At 36.7% G+C, this 17,994-nt stretch overlaps 1 protein-coding gene across 5 annotated transcripts in view; it reads right to left on the bottom strand.

Annotated features, from left to right (window-relative positions):
* Nucleotides 1–17,994, bottom strand: part of CRIM1 (cysteine rich transmembrane BMP regulator 1) — a 174,767-nt gene that overhangs the window by 26,685 nt on the left and 130,088 nt on the right. For all 5 annotated transcript variants that reach the window (XM_015621639.2, XM_033512620.1, XM_015621642.3 and 2 more), the window contains one exon: nt 7,708–7,836. In XM_015621639.2, coding sequence (XP_015477125.1) covers nt 7,708–7,836 — 129 coding nt within the window. The remainder of the gene's footprint in view (nt 1–7,707; nt 7,837–17,994) is intronic.

The following is a 17,994-nucleotide window of genomic DNA, read 5'->3' as shown; positions in this document are numbered from 1 at the left end:
AGATAAATTTCATGAGGAAACTGAATCCCAAATCACTAATGTATTTGCAGAGAATAGAACCAGCCCTACCTGGCCTAATAACTGCTTCAAAAGTGTATCAGGGCAACCAGACATGCTGAAATGAAGGTATGGCAAACATTTTAAGAGCTAATGCAGAACAAAACTACCATTCAGAGTTTGACAGAACTACATTATGCACTTGCACATCACTGCAACTCTAACAGAATGGGATTAAGCTCCTGATCACATAGTATAAGCTATTTTTTTTGTTTTTGTAACTGATTAGTTATAGTGACATCACATAGGGAATTAAATGGATGGTTAGATAGGAAGTAGAGGACTAAAACAGAAACAAAATGATGAACAGGAAATCAATTAAAGGGAAAATATCTCTCATTGTGCTGCTTAGGGAAATATCTGGATGGAGAGTAGAGTTCTACATGGTTAATAGAAACATGTTCATTTATTTTTCTTATAAAACATGAATTGTAGATAAGGTCATGCCAATAGAGAAAACAATTTGCACGACAAGCTCAGAGTTCAGATGCAGGATACTGGATAATTCCAGAATAATACTGATGAGCTATGACTTTAGGAAAAGATTAATGTGTTCCTCAGTGTCTCAGGCTCATAGAACTGTATTTTTACTACCAATATTTAGCTTTTTAATATGACGACATTAGCTGAAATACCACATAAAATGCTGAAAGAATCAAGTACAGTAGAAGGCTAGGACACCAAACATGGAAAGGTTGTTTCTCCTGAACCTATGATGCTGTTAAATAGTCTCTTACTTAGAACTAATACTTGAGGACTAACAAGCACGGAGTACTTACAGCAGTGAATCCCACCCACAAAACAAGACCATGAAGTTTTCTTTGGCATGTGCAACCACGACTGCAAAAGCAACAGCAAAGTCAGCTACCAACAGGCCCAGCTGGTAGTTCACAGTCTAGTTACAGTCTTCACTAGACCTCACCATGCTGGCAAAAGCTATTGCTTTTACAGACTTTGAGTCCTCTAAAGACCGCAGTACTAGCAAATAGCTCTGTAGTTTGATACAAACACATTATATTCTGACTTGAATATGGGATTTTCAAATCATTGGATTCATTTGGATCAATTTAACGTGATGCTGTTGGAAAAAGTACAAGCAGAAAGAACAGATGAAGATGAATTAGTATTCAAAAAAAACCCCATTTGTGAATTATTAACAAACAAACAGATACTGGTGAGGTGTTTAAGCCTGGTCACCATTGTCCACAAACTCCTTTCAAGTACAGTGATTTCTTCCCCACTTTCTCCACCCCCTTACAAACCCTTTCATACACACAGACACAGACTGTAACAAAACAAGTACTGAGAGTTTCAGAAAGCATTACACTGCTTAAGAGGAATCTCTTTGGGATATGGAGGATGGGACAATGCTGTAGAAGAAAGTCTTGAGAACTGATGATTACTGAGATATGGTGACCATGCTGCACACAAGCTATCTAGGATTTTAAAACTCTTTTCCAGTAAGTATCTTACTCTCAACACTGACATCAACTCTAGTTTTAAAAGGTTGTCCGATATCTGTAAAACCGAGTCACCGGCTGCTGAATGAAAGAAAAGCATGTTCAAAAATCAGTATGTAAGAGCAGCTGACATACTGATGTGACCTATGACAGCAGAGGTCCCACCTTGCAAACAAGACAACAAAAACATTCTCTGCCATATGTTAGCAATGTCTGCATTTGGCCAAATTAACTTAGCAGTGGAATATTTCAGATACAATGCAACCTCCTCTTCTCAGGCATGGCATCTCAGGGGCAATGCATCTCAAAAGGAATCACAGGTCTTCATCATAAATTCAAACCACTGTATGCATGATTTGTTCCTGATTTCAGAGTGCTCACATGTCCCTACCTCACATGAATCTATGAATATTTGGAGTGTTATAAAATATTGCCAAAAAAAACCCCTAAAAAGTAAACAAAATTCACTTCTATGGATTGCATATTAGCTCTAAAAAGGGTGTTCTGCTTGAAATTCTAATAGCTTGATTGTAATTCCAGCTCTTTTTTTAAAAAAAAGACAACTTTATTTTTTCTTGCATATATTCGGTATTTAAAAACCTCTAGGCTCTTAAACTGGGATATTTATTTTTTTTTCCAATATATTATTTTACATATGGACACACTGATATTTATATTGTAAGGACTGAAAATCATCTTACTCTAAAAAGTTTTGAAAATGCATTCTATGTTGAAATACTTTAAGTTTTCAGTCCTGTAATTCACAGATGAAAAAAACAACTGCCACAGAGTATTAGTAGATACATGACAGGGATTATGTCAGTATTTCAACTTGGCTTAGGCTGGTGTCCATTTTTACGAATTTGTAGCATGGCTACACAAAGCTAGCTACATACCTTTACCAGTATTATTTTCTTGATGCTGAGGACAGATCATATCAGGAGAACTGTTTCACAGTACCTTTATAATTAAGCACTCCTCAGCCGTCCTCTCGGTGTGGATTGCTACTGCTGGTTAATCTTCGGGGGTGGGGATCTGGGGAGGCAAATTTATGAAGGAGAAAACTAGGTTACTTAACAGTAACTGGAATTCTCTGAATATATTGCCTCCACAGATCCACACTAACCCTCCCTCCTTCTGTTAGACTTAAATCATGATTCACAAAAGCTGGATAAAAATGAAGGGACTGGGCGCTGTGATGCTAGAAAACCCTGTTTAAAGAAATCATCTTGTGAGTCCGTTGAGGCAAATTAACCACTTGGATATGTGAGCTAAACAAATACAGGATTTGTATACAACACATGAATTCATGAAAATTAAATTGTAGCAGTGATATCTCAAAGGTGGAATTACTGTAGAATGATCAAGCTTCAAGCACGCTTTTTTTTTGTTTGGCTTTTTTTCACAAGTCAAGCCAAGTGAAATTCTTATTTGCTTCCGTTGCACTAGATATACTGTAAGCACTAACTCCAACATATTGTAATCTTCAGAGATCCTGCCAAAGACTCACTCTAGTGACAACATAGATAATATTTATTTGGCATGGGGTGTTCATCATAATCCCATCCTCTTCAGGGAGCACTTCCACTATCTTGCATAAGTACTTAGAGTTAGTTCTTTAGTTCTATAAGAATATGTACTTTTTTTCCTGATCTGAGCCCTAAATTTTTAGGAAATTTGCTTCATCCTAAATTTTCTATGGTTGTATTTCACTAATTGAAGTCTTGCATGCAATAACTATTCCCTTTTACATTACTGCAGAAAGACAGTAAGGCATCTTTTTTTTGTCTTACAAAATTACTCAAAAATCTAATATGTGCTCTCCTTAGCACTAAGAAAGATTACCTGGATTTATATTTTATAACTTTTATTTTCCATGGAACTTTTTGTGAAATCAAATAACACTGGAAGACAATTTCTACTAAAACAGAAAAGAGCTACCTAATTTATATTTCACTTTACTATTTCCAGGATTTTTGCATTGCCTGAAGTACATTTTGCGTGATTAGTACACAATTACTATCTGACCTCAGTTTGACATAGAAATAAACACAAAATAAGTTCATTTAAATGGCAAAAATTAACACTGAGAGAGTTTAAGTGTTGAGAAGACACATCCCTGAGTATGGACTACTTACAGAAATACAGGAATGAAACATTCAAATTTTGGCTATAAGACTGAAAGGTTAGGACTCTAACTATTGAAGAATTAACACACAAAAATGAGGAACAGAGATTTGTTCTCTCTCTGCAGTCCCTGAGAAGTTTTCTTAGGCTTTTTCCCATCATCAGTCCCTATGCTTTTTCAGAGCATTAACTGTTGTTGTTATTTATAGACAGCCTGTAGCTGAACCTATCTACCTTTTCTCAAACCTACCAATCCTGCCTTTGAATACCTATGCAACTAAATAAAATTCCACACTGTCAAAGCCAAAGTCCATGCTGGAATTTCACCCTGCTTCATCAGCTATTAAGGGAGATGGTGTGACTTGTTGGAATACTGAGGACCATGCTTCTGGTGTCTGCTAGAATAGACTGAATGATAATGCCTCTTTTCAACTCCATGGTAGAAAACATGTTCTTCTCATTCAAGGAAAAGGTACCAACACTTCCAAAGTTATTTCTGTGTGTATCCATGCGCTGTGTTTTGGGAAGAAGGTGGTTTCATGTTGAGAGGACTGTGCAAACACATAATATACCAAGATGCCTTATTTTTGAATAGTGATTTCATGACCTGCTTTGACAGAGTAAAGAGACCATGACACAAAGTGGAAGGTGACAATGTGCAGGGAAAACAACTAATCTCAGCCTTCTCCAGTTGTATCTCTCCATAAGGAGTCTGAAATTAATGAAACTGGATGACAGTTGCATCTTGGAACCACAAAGGTAAGCCTTCTAAATGATGCAAACAATTTTTTAAATTGGCATCAACACTCTAATTTAAGTCCATTTTAGTAAGATTTGAGATGTTAAAAAAAGTACTAAAGTCATACATGCTCACAGTTATATCCTGAAGAGTACTGCATATTCAATTCATTTGGGGTAAAACACTAGTCTCAGTAACAAATGAGATTTTAAAGGTTTTTTTTCCATTCAACTAATCCAGGGAACAGACAAGCACTGCAGCTGCTTGCTGAAGAATGACTTTGTGTGCAGAGCAACTACCAATCAGATTTTAAATCCTATGTTGCTTCAATCAGCAGTCATTTTTTAACATGCCATTAGTCTTCCTTAGGACGAGAAGAGTCCTGCCTCACAAAGAACAGACCACTGGTCTTCCACAAGGACTCCTCCAAATGGATTTGTCTTCCTAAAGGCTTCATTCCACTCCAGTTGTCCCTGTGAAAGTAAAGGGCCTAGACAGTCCCAACATGAGAGCAATTGCTGCACATTACAATTTTTTTCTTATTTACTTTTTTCTGTTTGTGTTTTGCTCTTGTATCATCATCTTATACCATCCTTTCTTTTTCTTTTTATTTTTTATGCTTCTGGTCAGTATGCTCATTCTTTCTCCCTGATCATTTGTGGTTCCATGTGTACTTACTGAACTTTCTTCCCATACCAGTCTATGATCACTCTTGGCTCAGTGTTTGTTTTTTTTCTCCCTTCTCTTACAACTATGGTCTGGCTCTATTTTTAAAAAATACTTTACTTTACAGCATGCATATTTTCACTGTGTGTTGCTACAGAATGTTTTTGCATTCACTGCAGAAATGGAAAGAAGGATAAAAGACAAAGTAAAAGTAAACTTCTATTAAAATAATATTCTAGAAAGGTTTTGATTTGCTTCTTTCTTCCTTCTCATTCTGTAGTTGGCTTGAACCAAGCAGGATAGACTTAAACTAAATTACAATGAAGAACCAAACAAGTTTCATTATACTGTACTTACATAATTATTCCAAATAAACCTGTTGTACTTATTTCTGGCAATATGAATGTAAATGAAGGTAATAAAGAAGAGCAAATTACACCTTCACTCTATGTTCTTCCACTTCATCATTTTGCTTTTATTTCAGCTGAAATAACTGAAGTATAACAAAACTTCAGCAGAGCTATATAAAGATAAATTAACAAAAAATTAAACTTTATTTGAAACAGATTAGTAGAATTAGGATATGACGACTCCAAATGTTAGTGTGGGCACAGGGGCTTCCTTACTGAGGCAGTTAATTTGACTCTGTTGAGCAGCTTAGACCAGCAAAAAAAGCAAGTGGATGCCGTATAAAGATAATGATGTTCCCAAAAGCCCACATGAGTCTACATGAGCTAAAGGCAACACATGTTCTGATGTTCTTAAGAGAACCAAGATGCAACTGAACGGGTTTGAACATTAAAGTACACAGGATTTCAAAACACGGAGAGCTAGCAGAGTACATTTTCAGTACATTTGACCTAAGACTCCTCTCTTCTCATTTCTCACACACTCTTTTGTCCAGAGGAGAGCCTTGCAAGTGACAGACATTACTTGACAGAAAAATCCAATTTTTGTCATTTTGATTGATAACCACCAAATGATGATTTCCAAGCTGTTATTTTTCTTCACTTCCTTAGAAAATAAAGTTCTCCTCTTTCTAAATGACTGAGATTTTTAAGCAATCTACTAGTCACATTATTTAACTGAAAAAGAGAGATGACAAATGATGCTATTAACTTTGCTCCAGACAGTTTGCTACTGTATAATGAAGAAAATTTCAAGCAAATCTGGCAAGAGAAAATTTCCCCTGAATAGGTTCTTATGCACTATTTAATCAGAAATACTGTAAACAAGAACATCCTGAGATGTGGTTTGTGTCCATATGCAATCTGGTAACCTAGGACAAAAGAAATCATCCTTTGGAGAGGTGTGTCTCCAGTGCACCAAGCTGGAGGGAAGGACTGCATACACAGGGATGGATGATGAAATTTGCCAAGTATGTCTTGTTTCTGTCAAGCTCCCCAGTCAGTTTAACAATAACAGAAGGAGAAGGAAAATCAAATTACAGCATTAAAAGGAGACCTTAACAATTCTAATGTTTTCCTTAGGAAGAACTAAGTAAGACAAGTATGTGATAGCTTGGATGTAACCTAAGGAAAGTCGTCCTTCCATGAATACAATTTGTAATCAAAGGTATTGTTTCTGTATTGCCATGGTAATGCTATAGCTTGCCATATATTTACTTTTGTTAAGATGTCCTCTCCAACACCAATCCATTCATAAAGCTCTTTAGTTTGCACTACTTAAGAATTTTATTTTGACCATTTCTACTTGAGACCCCTACAATAGTCATATTGGTTTAGAAAGTGGCTGAGAATGAGTGGACTGAAACCAAAAGAAGAGGATGAAGTAATACTTTAGAGGCTGCAAGAAAGTTGAAAAACTACAATAACATTATACATATATATAGACTTTACATATATAGAGAGTTTAAACCCACTCCTAGGTTGGGCTGACAGCCACAGAGATGCATCCTGCAGCTGAGATTAGTACTCCACAGGTGTCCTTTGTCGGCCAGTTCCAAAAACCAACCCGATATGGCTTTATATTTCACCTGTAACCACTCGAGTCTTAAGGAAACACATATAGAAAATACATTTTTCTTGATACACACAAAGTTGTCACAAGGCACAGTGTTTTTCCTTTCAGAAGAAACAGGTGTTAAAGCCTGCAAAAATGCTAACTATTATTTATGTATATAAAATAAATATAAGGATATGTTATAGAAATATAAATATGGAAATAATTGTATATATACAATCACCCACTCCCAAGCATATAATTTCAAACATTTATCCTCAAAATCTGAATTTTGACCAAAAAAGCTAAGTTGAAAATAGGCTGTTTAGCAATAGGAGCTTTTGAAGTGCAGAAACCTAGATGCTCTTAAAATTCTTTAAAGAGAAAAATGAAATTTGGATTCTCATAAGACTTCTCAACATCTATATGAATATTAGGTCCCAAATTATTAACTTTTCTAGCTAGCTGGTAATTTTTGACCTCAAGAATCAAACACTGCATTTTCCTCCAAACACATTTTAAGCAAACAAACAATGTCAGAAATCAGGAACCAATTCTTTAAGATGAACAACTATAAAGCACACACACTAACACAACATATAATCAACATTAGGAATGGAAAAAAGCCAGCATACTACCATTTTCATGTATAGCTTGATATAAAAGGTAGAAGCCACCATATTTCTGCATACTCACTAGTTTTGCACTGACAAATGCGACAACCATTTTGGTCCAGTTTGAAGCTGTAGATACAGTCTTTTTCAGTCAAAGTGCAGTTCACCAAAACCTCACAGGTAGGTGGACCTATTGTGATATATGTTGGTTCTGGGGATAAGAAAAAAAACAAACAAGATTTGAGATTCTTGAATATTTTAATTATGTTCACAAAAATCCATACACAATGTAACAGTAAAGAGAGTAATTTGAATTACTTTTGTTTCTGATGAATATTCTTGGTACTTTAGAAACAATTCGATAAACAGACTTTGCTTCAAAGTGATATACACTCAACAAAACCAGCATGAAGCTGCAGAAAATTTTTGAAGCATTGAAATAGAAAAAAATACCACTTTTTTTTTTTTTTTTTACTATGAGATCAGGTTTCTTGCACATGCAGTTTCAAACTAATGCAAAATATTTCTTTTGCCCACTTTTCTCCAGAAGTGTTTAATCAAAACTTCATGCAGATTTTTTTGCTTTAGAAACTGAACAGTTTCTCTAAGGCTGAACTGATTGATACCACCAAGCTGCACATCAAACATGGAACTCAGAAGTCAAATCCTTCTCTGTGTGAATAACATCACCTCTACTGACATTTATAGCAGAAGAGACTCTGAACACCAAAAGGGAATGTAAGATGCACTGCATGTGAAAGATCTCTGGAAAACATTTAACATGGTTATTTATTGAAAACATCACTTCTCACAGTATTCTTTGCAGTCCCAGATTATGCTTTCTGAGGTTGAGGAGATTATTGCCAATTTTAAGTTATATAGCAACAGCATAATACTTACTTTTTGACACCATTTAAAAATGCTGGAGTATGAAATTTGTTTTGATACATAGGGTAGAAAGAAATATTAATGCACTGTAGTATAGAAAATTTTTAGAATAAAACAAAATCCAGAGACTTACAGAAATAATAAGAAACCTCAAAATGACCATCATGAACCAGGACACAGAACAAAAGCAATACCTATCTTTTCTTGAACAACTTTTTGCTCTCTGAGACTAATTTTGCCTATCTTGTGTCCTTCATAGAACTCAGGCACTGAAGAATCAATGAATTCAGTTATGAGCATTATTAACATTATACAAAATGTTCAGGAAACAGAAATTGCCTGATTTAAAGAACTGTGAGTTTTCATTTTAGTGCTTGAAATGTTTAAGTGTACTCTGCTTCCCCATCTCAAAAAATGAAGATTTATACAAAATTACATATAAAAAGCCTTCCAAAGTGATAAATTGTGAAAATATAGAGAAATTATATGGAATGGAGGTGGCCACATATTGCCATTTTTCATCCTCAGACAGCAGATTTTGCCATTTTTACCTATAGGCAGCTAGTCTTTACTTTCAGAGTAAGGGCAAAATACCACTCAATGTACAGTAAGTTGTTAGAAGTGTACACTGTTAAACAAAATACTGATTTCTGTGCCTATTGGCTACATTCCAGCAGGCAGCTTTTGCACCCATGCCTTCCCTTCCAGTCAACTGAAAATTATCCTATTACAAGAATGAACTTTTCTGCTTTCATTGTCTTTCACAGTTTTCAGCTTTCATAGCTTCTCTCCAGCCTTGCTCTTCCCAGCACAACAGTTTATGCAGCTGATGAACATTTTAAATCCTTTAAAAATTAGGTCAGCTAACTAGAGTTTGGAATGAAGAAACTGCATTAAAGACACTACAATTAAGTTAGATAACTTCAAACTTATCTCAGAGGTCATGGTTCAGATTATGCATTTGCTGAGTAACACTCAAATTCTGTATAATTTCTAGTAGAAAAGTAGCAATACGTTTAAAAAATATATAGAACAGCGCCAACAGCCTTGTTCATGCACAAACTGGAAGTCTGCATAATAGCATCATGTCTCTCTAGATCCCTCAAATATCTTCTTATTTAAATAAAAATTTTTCTCCCCCTTTTGTTTTTTGGTAGGTATTTAATATAAAAAGTTTGGAGGTCAAAGGATTATTTTCCTTCAATTCTTCATTTCACAGCTCTGAATTCACATGTGCAGTGTAGAAGAATAGCCACAATGAGCAAAGTACTTCAAAATGGATTTCCAAACTAGACTTCTTTTAGTCTAAATGAACTCTTTGTAGCTGTTTCCATATTCATGTAGTTATCTGGCTAAATCACATTCATGGCTAATACTTAACATTTACAACTTCACCAAACCATTAGTTTAGGAGTCATGGACATAAAGCAATATACCAATATATACCAAAAACATGATAAATGCCATTAATTAATCCTGGCTGTTTAGGCCTCTGAGTATATAAATTAGTTCTGCAACTAAACTGATTTTTAGCATCACTCCGTTCTCGAATCAAAATATCCTAAACATGCATAAGGCCAGAATGCAAGAGATTCCCTGAAGCTACATGCAGGTTACTGCTCAGCCACCACAAACCTTATATTTCAAATGACAAATAGGCCACAGCAAAGCTTGTGCTCACAGGTAGCTAAAACCAGTAAAAATCATATGAATCGTTACTGCCGCCCAGGGCAAAATTCACTGACAGTAACACAAGCTGGAGAACTGAAGGAGACTGCAGCTTTACCACCTGATTGCAGATGTGGGGTGGAACATATCAGTAAAAAAAAGCCTACAAAACTTTACTGAAAGTTAGATGCACGTTAGTTAGTATTCATTGATCCACTTGGGTGTGAACTAAAAGCTAGAGAGAAAGGGGATTGTATTTTACTCCCCATCATTACAGTCTACCCCTCAAGGTAAGTGCCCTGTAATTGCAGGTGTAATTTAACATCTAGGAAAACCATTCATAAATCAATCTGTCTGTCTATCTATTTGTCTAACACCCATCCATCCATCTACCTACCTATCTTTGTTGTATAATTTTTAGTGACTTTCAAAAACTAAACATCTGTATTTTGATGCTCCCTTGCCTTGGGCACATGCACACAATTTTTGTGCCTTTGATACACACAGTAACATGGTATTTCATATAAAAATTTTTTTCATAATTTCATAAAAATGAAATTAAACTTTTGTTGTATTAGCTTGAAAAGTTTGTCCTCTATTCATTGTGTTTTATTATTCTGTTACCTTCCACTTTTGGACCTTCTTTCAGCATCCTCAGTGTTTCCAGTCAAGCTTACAAATCTGTTTCTTTCTCCCTTCCCTCCCTAAAGGTAAGCCTCGAGATACAGTAATTTTATATGCATGCCTGCTTCTCAATGAGCTGCAAGCAGAGGACAAAAGAAATAATTTCGTTCCCTACCCCCACATGAGCAAAAATGCAGCCAGGAAAAAAAAAGAATAAATTCAGGCCTTTTCACTTCACTAGACAAGACTCAACAAATAAAGCCAGATCTGCTCTGCCAGACTTCTGGCTATTTGAATAGGCAAGCAGTAGCTAAGCTTGAAAAAGCATGTACCACCACACGATCTGAGCTGGGCTTTCACTGCTGCTCTTGGTAGAAACGGCTGAAGGAAGATCCAGTGCACAAATGCACAGACAATGGCTGGGAAAAGGGCTGCAGTTTCTGCCTGTGTGCTTTACCAACAATACAACTATACCATAGAAAGAAAGAGGGAAGAAAATAAAGAGAAGGGGATTGAAGAGAGTCTGGATGAAAACAATGTATTATTTAATGGACCACAGATTTTGCTTGCTTTTGATACCAAGTGCTTATATATAAAGGCAGATTCTTACTAGAACACCATGCTTCCCTATATCCTCTCTGATACCTTCTCTGCTGAAATTTGGTGCAGATTATTAATTTGCCTGCTATGAGGTTTATAAAAATATTTGAATTAATTTTTTACAATGTCATTTACTTGGAAACAACTTCAACAATTTTAAAATCAACAGCAGATATTTCACCTGCTGGTGGACCTTCAGTCTGACTAGTCCATTGAAAAATACTACAATATGTGATCATACCCTGCATCTTATCATTCCAACTTGAAATCAAACTGCATTCATGGTGAAAGAAAGATGACATTCAAGTAATATCTGGAGCCAGCTTTGTCCTTAAGGTCCTATATTAACAGTACCAACACAAAAAGTGGTTGTGGGGAAAAAAAGGAAGAAAATATCAACGTGGAATAGTATTTTCACTGATTTTTTTCAGTCTAGGATACTTTTGTAATATGAGCAAAACCAATCCCTACACACCTCTCTTTTGATTTTTGAGACCTCCCACTTCTCCTGAGAGATGTGGGACAGCTTGTAGCAGAAAGAGCAGATATTTTCTTCTGTTAACAATGTGAACTACTATAAACACACAAGAACACAGGATGGACAATCTGGTCTAGTACTGTGCCTTTTATTTGTTATACTTTGATGAGTATTGAGGTACTAAGATACTACTCAAGTATTCAGATATGGAAAGAAATTGGTGCACCCATGTTTCAGTGAGATCAGGTAAAATTTGTTTCTCTTGATTACAATTTTATTATACTCACAATTTGATCAGTTATTTTAAAAAAACAAGAAAGAGAATGAAAACTGAAATATATCATTGACTGCTGAAATTTTGGAAAACAATTAAAGGAAAAAAAAAGAGGGATAATTTACAATTTATTGCAATCTTGTTGACGTCTACTGTTTATCTGCATGTAAAAAACCAAACCATTCACTGAAGATTTAATCATAATTATTTAAATTACATAAAAGGTAACTAACTAACTAAATAAAATCCTTCTGAAGTGTGGAACCAGAATGAAAAATTATACCCAGCTTCCTATCATAGTCTTAATTCAAAACCTGAACTCTGGCCATAGAGTTTGTATCAGAAAGCAAAGAGGGATTACATGTAACTGCTCTACTGAAAAGACAAATCAGGAGTTCAGTTTTGGTTTGTATGAAGGACAAGAGGGACCTGCACCAGCAGAAGGAGAGCCTGCAGGTACAAGGAAGTGATGGTTTCCCTCCATTCAGCACTTGGAAGCCTAGAGCTGGAGTAGTGTCCAGCTTTGGGCTTCGCAGCAGAAGAGAAATATGGACACACCTGAGCAAGGACATCACAAGGACATCAGAAGGACATCACAAGGCCACTGAGCTGGGGCTGGAGAGGTGGCACATGAGGACAGGCTGAGACAAAGCAGGGCTTGCTCAGCCTGGGGAAGGAGGGTCAGGGGGCATTCTACTGCTGTCCATCACTCCTTAACCCGAGGGTACAAAGACAACAAGGCCTGGCTAATCTTGGAGGTGACTCCAGGCTAGGATGAGAGGCAGCAAACACAAGCATAAAATGGGAAATGACAACTTGATAAAAGCTGTTTTGATCTTCCTTTTAAACCACATTGGTCATCAAACTATGACATAGTCATAGAGATTTGTGTGGTCTCCTTCCTTCAAAATACTCAAAATTTAACTGGGACCAGGCCCTGACCTTGTGTCTGTCAGTGGACCTGCTTGGAGCAGGAGACAGGACTAGAAAAATCTCTGGTGGTCCTTTTTGACTTGCATGACTCCATGAATTTAACTTTCATATAAACTCAGGACATTTCCAGTGAAAGCAGCAATATCCTTGATGAATCCTAATCAAGGAACTGAAATCAAAAGATAAACATTTCAATTTCTGATGATTTCTGTATGCTTCTGCCAAGAACTGATTACCTTCCTTTTATAAAATAAGTACATTTGCCTAACACTACCTCTCTGAATCTACTTCGTGACTTAAAAACTAGCTTTTTTATTCAAGAAGCAAAATTTCTTCCAGGTGTTTCTAAGAGCCACAACCAACTTTAATCAGTCTCATTTTTTTGTTCTCCTTTAAGTTAATACATTACGCAGGCTTCACCTCTCAGCAAAGTGTTTTTATTATTATTATTACATGAAAAGCAATCTTCTTTGCTTTGTTTCATTTGGAATGCAATATTTTAACTCCAAAAAGGTTTTGTTTCATACTTTCAGTAATATTATGAGAGGAAAATAGCTACTTCATGGTTTTACATAATTGCTTGTAAGTAGGGAAGTACCTATTGCATTCTACGCTTTTAACTCTGCACAACATTTCTTCTGAATAAGCTCAACAGAATAGGATTCTAGGATGTCCAACACCTCTTTTGTTTTCATAAAATGAAAAAGTCTTCTGGGGGAAAAATAAAAAAGAATAAAAAAAATCATGTTCTAAACAAGGAGAAAGATCTCCAGTGTGAATAATAAAGAACATGCCCATGTCTGGGGAAAGTGAAATAGCTCCCTCTTCTGTAGTAATTCATAACACAGACTACACCCTTAAAAGATGTAAGATGTTTTGCTCCTATGAAACCAGCATCGACTGATTAAAAGAAACTCAAAATCAGAGCATTCAAGCATTTACCATAAAAAAAAAAACAAAACAAGGAAAAATATCCCAACCAAACAGTTGTCTGACTTTTTACCTAATGTTCTAAGTGATAGCTGGCTCAAAACTGGGCCTGAAGGGTGTGCTGCTCAACAGCCTTTCATTCGAGTCTGCATGCTTGTTTAAATTTTGTCTACTGTCCAAAAAAGTTAACTGCAGCCTACTAAGCAGCAGCATGTGTGTTTACTTAAGCTTCCTGTAAAAACATTCATATCATTCCAAGAGTGACTAAATGTTTTCCATCCTCATAGTTCGCATTCCAGCCTTCCCCGCCCCTCCAATTCATTACATGAAAAATATCAGTCCTGAGTCCTGGGCTAAAGAATTTCCTTCCTGGGTTTGAAATACCTAATGCCTCACAGGAAATTTTTTCCCAGAATTTAGCTGTGTTGGCTACCAGGGTTCAAAAATTCAGCATCACATAACAATTTATAAATTTATAGAAGGACCTAGGTGATAAAGTTTTTTAATGTCACAAGTAACTCTGAAAATATATTCATTAATATCTCCAAACACATAGTTCAGTTTGGCAGCCTTTTTTCTCAAATTTTATTCATGCTGCCAACCTGAAACTACTAAAATATGTATTTTTTCTTTGAAAGTAGCTATTATAATCAAAGACTATTTCTGCAGAGTAAAGAAGACGGGGTTATATGTATTGCAGTAATGCAATCAAAATACCTACTTTCTACTCCCAAAGTGTAAAGTTAAAACCTTTAGTCTGTCATAATCAATTCAGTTTTTGGTGGTTTTTGGTTTTACAGGCATGTATACTCTTCAAAAGAATTTTTTTGCTGATAAGAACTTTTTTGACAATTTTAGATGGAATTACACTAGAAACTACCACCTTGTTGTAGCAGGTGGCAATTAAGTCTATCAAGAAATGTCCAAATACATTAAGAAGGCCATTCACTTATTTTTGCTAGGTGAGGATAAACACTAAATTAGTGTACATCTGGGGTAAATCTGTGAAAACCATTGGTGCCGAAAAAAATTAGAATGAACCATGAGGCTCATACTCTGACACATATTCATTAGGATTCCCTGGTTATTTACTTTCTCAGCAGTCTTCCACTTAATTCAACGATGAATCACTGAAAACCATGAAAACGTTATTCCTTACTTTTCCTGTCTATACTAAATAGACAGGAAGAGACTGTATAGTCTTCCTGAATTTCACTGGCTTGCACTGGCCAGTTTGGTTTCATCATACAGTGGTTCAACAGGCTCAGCTGCCTTCTCTAGAACCACAACACTAAATGATGATCTGGCAAACAGAAGCCCAATTCTCTGCAGCGTGGCGTTTGCATCCCTTAATTGACTATGATGAAAGGGCTGGTTAGGAGCTCCAGTGCTGCTGCTGAACAATAACTTAACATTTCATGCTCTAAGGAAGACTCTGGGCCCACACCCCGTGTCAGTGAACACTGCTCACTACCACTGACTTCATCCTGAATGAATCAAATTTCTTTTCACTGGACTCTGCTGCCTGTTTTTACTTAATGAAGTGCTAGACACGCTAAAGGAACTGAACTGAATTACATCTCAGCTAGAGTTTGGATTCCTTTATTGATGAAAATGTTAATTTCTTTTTGTGAAGATAAAGTGTCAGCCATAATGACAGCAAAGTACTGTGGGTCTTATTCATGAAAATCCTCTGAGGGGATTTTGTTTAACACTTAATTTCTCATTCACAGCTTATGCTGGCACCCTGCCACTTGTACCTGAGGGCTCTCTTGCAGAAGGGCGTGCTGTGAGATAACCAATTACCGTGTATCAGCTTTCTCTATGAATAGCCTGAGCCTCTGAGAGATGTAAGGGAATAGAAGCAACCACAGACTTTCCTAAGGGACATTTTTGGCATCAATGCCAGTGCTGAATGCTTGAATTTATTATCTTGCTTAAAAAAAAATAAATAAAGATCATACTGTCCTAACCAATATTTACCTCCTGTGAACACAGCTATTACTCCAATTTGCAGATGTTTGTCCACAGATGCAGATGGCCTGAGGGAAACAGTTATTTCTATCACTGTAGCTTCTTTAGTACTATTCACATGCTATTATATATTCATACGGTATATTCCCTCTTTTTTTGCAAAATTCGTTAAAAATGGAATTGCTATTTAAACCACAGTAATGTTACTGAGAAAGCAAAGTTGTTAGCCCAGCAAGAAGCAAGCAGGTCTGGAAGCAGCAGTACTAACTGCAGCTGATTGCCAATGGATCTGGTTAGCTGCAATGGAACAGGAACCCAGACCAGCCCCCATGAAGAGCTGGTCTGAGCCAAAAGATGTGTGAGCACATATCAACATTTTTGAATCCCTTATGGCACTTGAAAAACCTCTTTCTCCCCTCCACCTAGCTGTCTCTTTTAATCTGAAGATATGTGATCCCTTCCTTGTGCTGCAAAAATAAGTCATTGGCTCTAAAACCATAGGGAAAGCACAGGAGGCCAGTATGATTGCCTAAGCCTTGGCTCTTAATGAAGAGAAGTCTAGAAAACAAACTAAACAGATAAATAGATAATAGATTAAATAGACAAAGTCAAATCCCAGAGGGCCTATATCATTACAGGAGCTATAGAAGCTATATAGGAGCATCCATCAGAAGCTTAAAACTAATTCTTTGTGCTGGATCCACAGAAGAGAATTGGCCTGCTTTTCCTAGCTCTCATCAGAGAAAGGAGTTACATGGTTTGAAAAGCTGTGTCAACTGAAGAGCCTGAGTTTGGGGACAAGCCAAGGATAAAGGAAGGTCTTCCTCTCCACACTATTGTGCCTCAATATGCCTCTGTCTTCAATTTCATGCCTTTGCTGTGGAAAGGCTTTCTGCCCCTCTCCTTATGGAAGCAGCCACCTCAAAGCACCCAGTCCCCTTCCTCATATATTGGGTTTTTACTAACATGGCCCATGCACAGTCCATGGGCTTTGGCATGTCAGGTAACAGGGAAAGAAGTGATTTAAGTGGACATACTGTATCAAGATGTCTTGCCAAAAGGGTTTTGATTCCTTTGATGTTTAGTTAAAAAGACCCCCAAAGACCCTCCCCCTGCAAGCCCCCAGCTATATGTTGGGCTCTATATTGGTAAGCCACAGCCAACACTTGCATGAACACTGAGAGCTACACATGAATTACCATTACTGCTTTCAGTTATGCAAGCAATTTCCTGAGCAAATCTCTTTTCACTGAGGCTGAAAATACAACTGCCACTCCCTGAACACATCAAAAAGACAATCTTAGTCACAACATGCCACAGAGGGAATTTTGTTTTCCTCAACAACTTTCTGCCTTCCTCTAAATCCCATCTTTATCTTTTGTAATCCAATTCCATTTTTTTTGTCTTATCTTTTTCTTTTCAACAACCTTTTTAGGCACTTGAGGACTGCAATGTTCACATTCTGACTTCACAGTTTTATTTTAAGCTGAACCAATCCAATTTATTCAGTCTGTCTTCCTAGGATGTATTTTACAAATTTTGGACTGCGCTCATACCTCTCCAATTCTTTTCAGCTTCCACTTTTATCATAGAAGCAAAGCTCAGAAAAGAACCAAGTACCTACTATGTCACCCAGGGACACACCAACCCACAGGAAAGAGAGCAAAAAGGATTACTTCAGCTCTTGTGAATTCACCTCTTGATCTTAATTTCAGTATGGTATTTGCCTTCTCAAGGCCCTGTTAATCCCTGTTCAACATGTTCTTTCCCCTTAATCACCAAACTTCTCCTGGAACGCTGCTATTTAACAATCACTCTGGTTCAGGACTCATGAAGAATCTCCTCCAAGCATGTCACGTTCCACTAAGGGGGAACTGCAAGGGGTTGTTTTAAAACAGATGATCTAGGATGGAATTTAGCCACATGAGGCAAATTTATATCTGAGAACTGTTTATTGGTCACAAAAAGGGCGATGCCCAACTAAAGAAGAGTAGGAAAGC

Source organism: Parus major, chromosome 3 (assembly GCF_001522545.3).
Source record: "Parus major isolate Abel chromosome 3, Parus_major1.1, whole genome shotgun sequence".
Taxonomy (NCBI): Eukaryota; Metazoa; Chordata; class Aves; order Passeriformes; family Paridae; genus Parus; species Parus major.
This window is presented reverse-complemented; position numbering and strand designations above follow the sequence as displayed.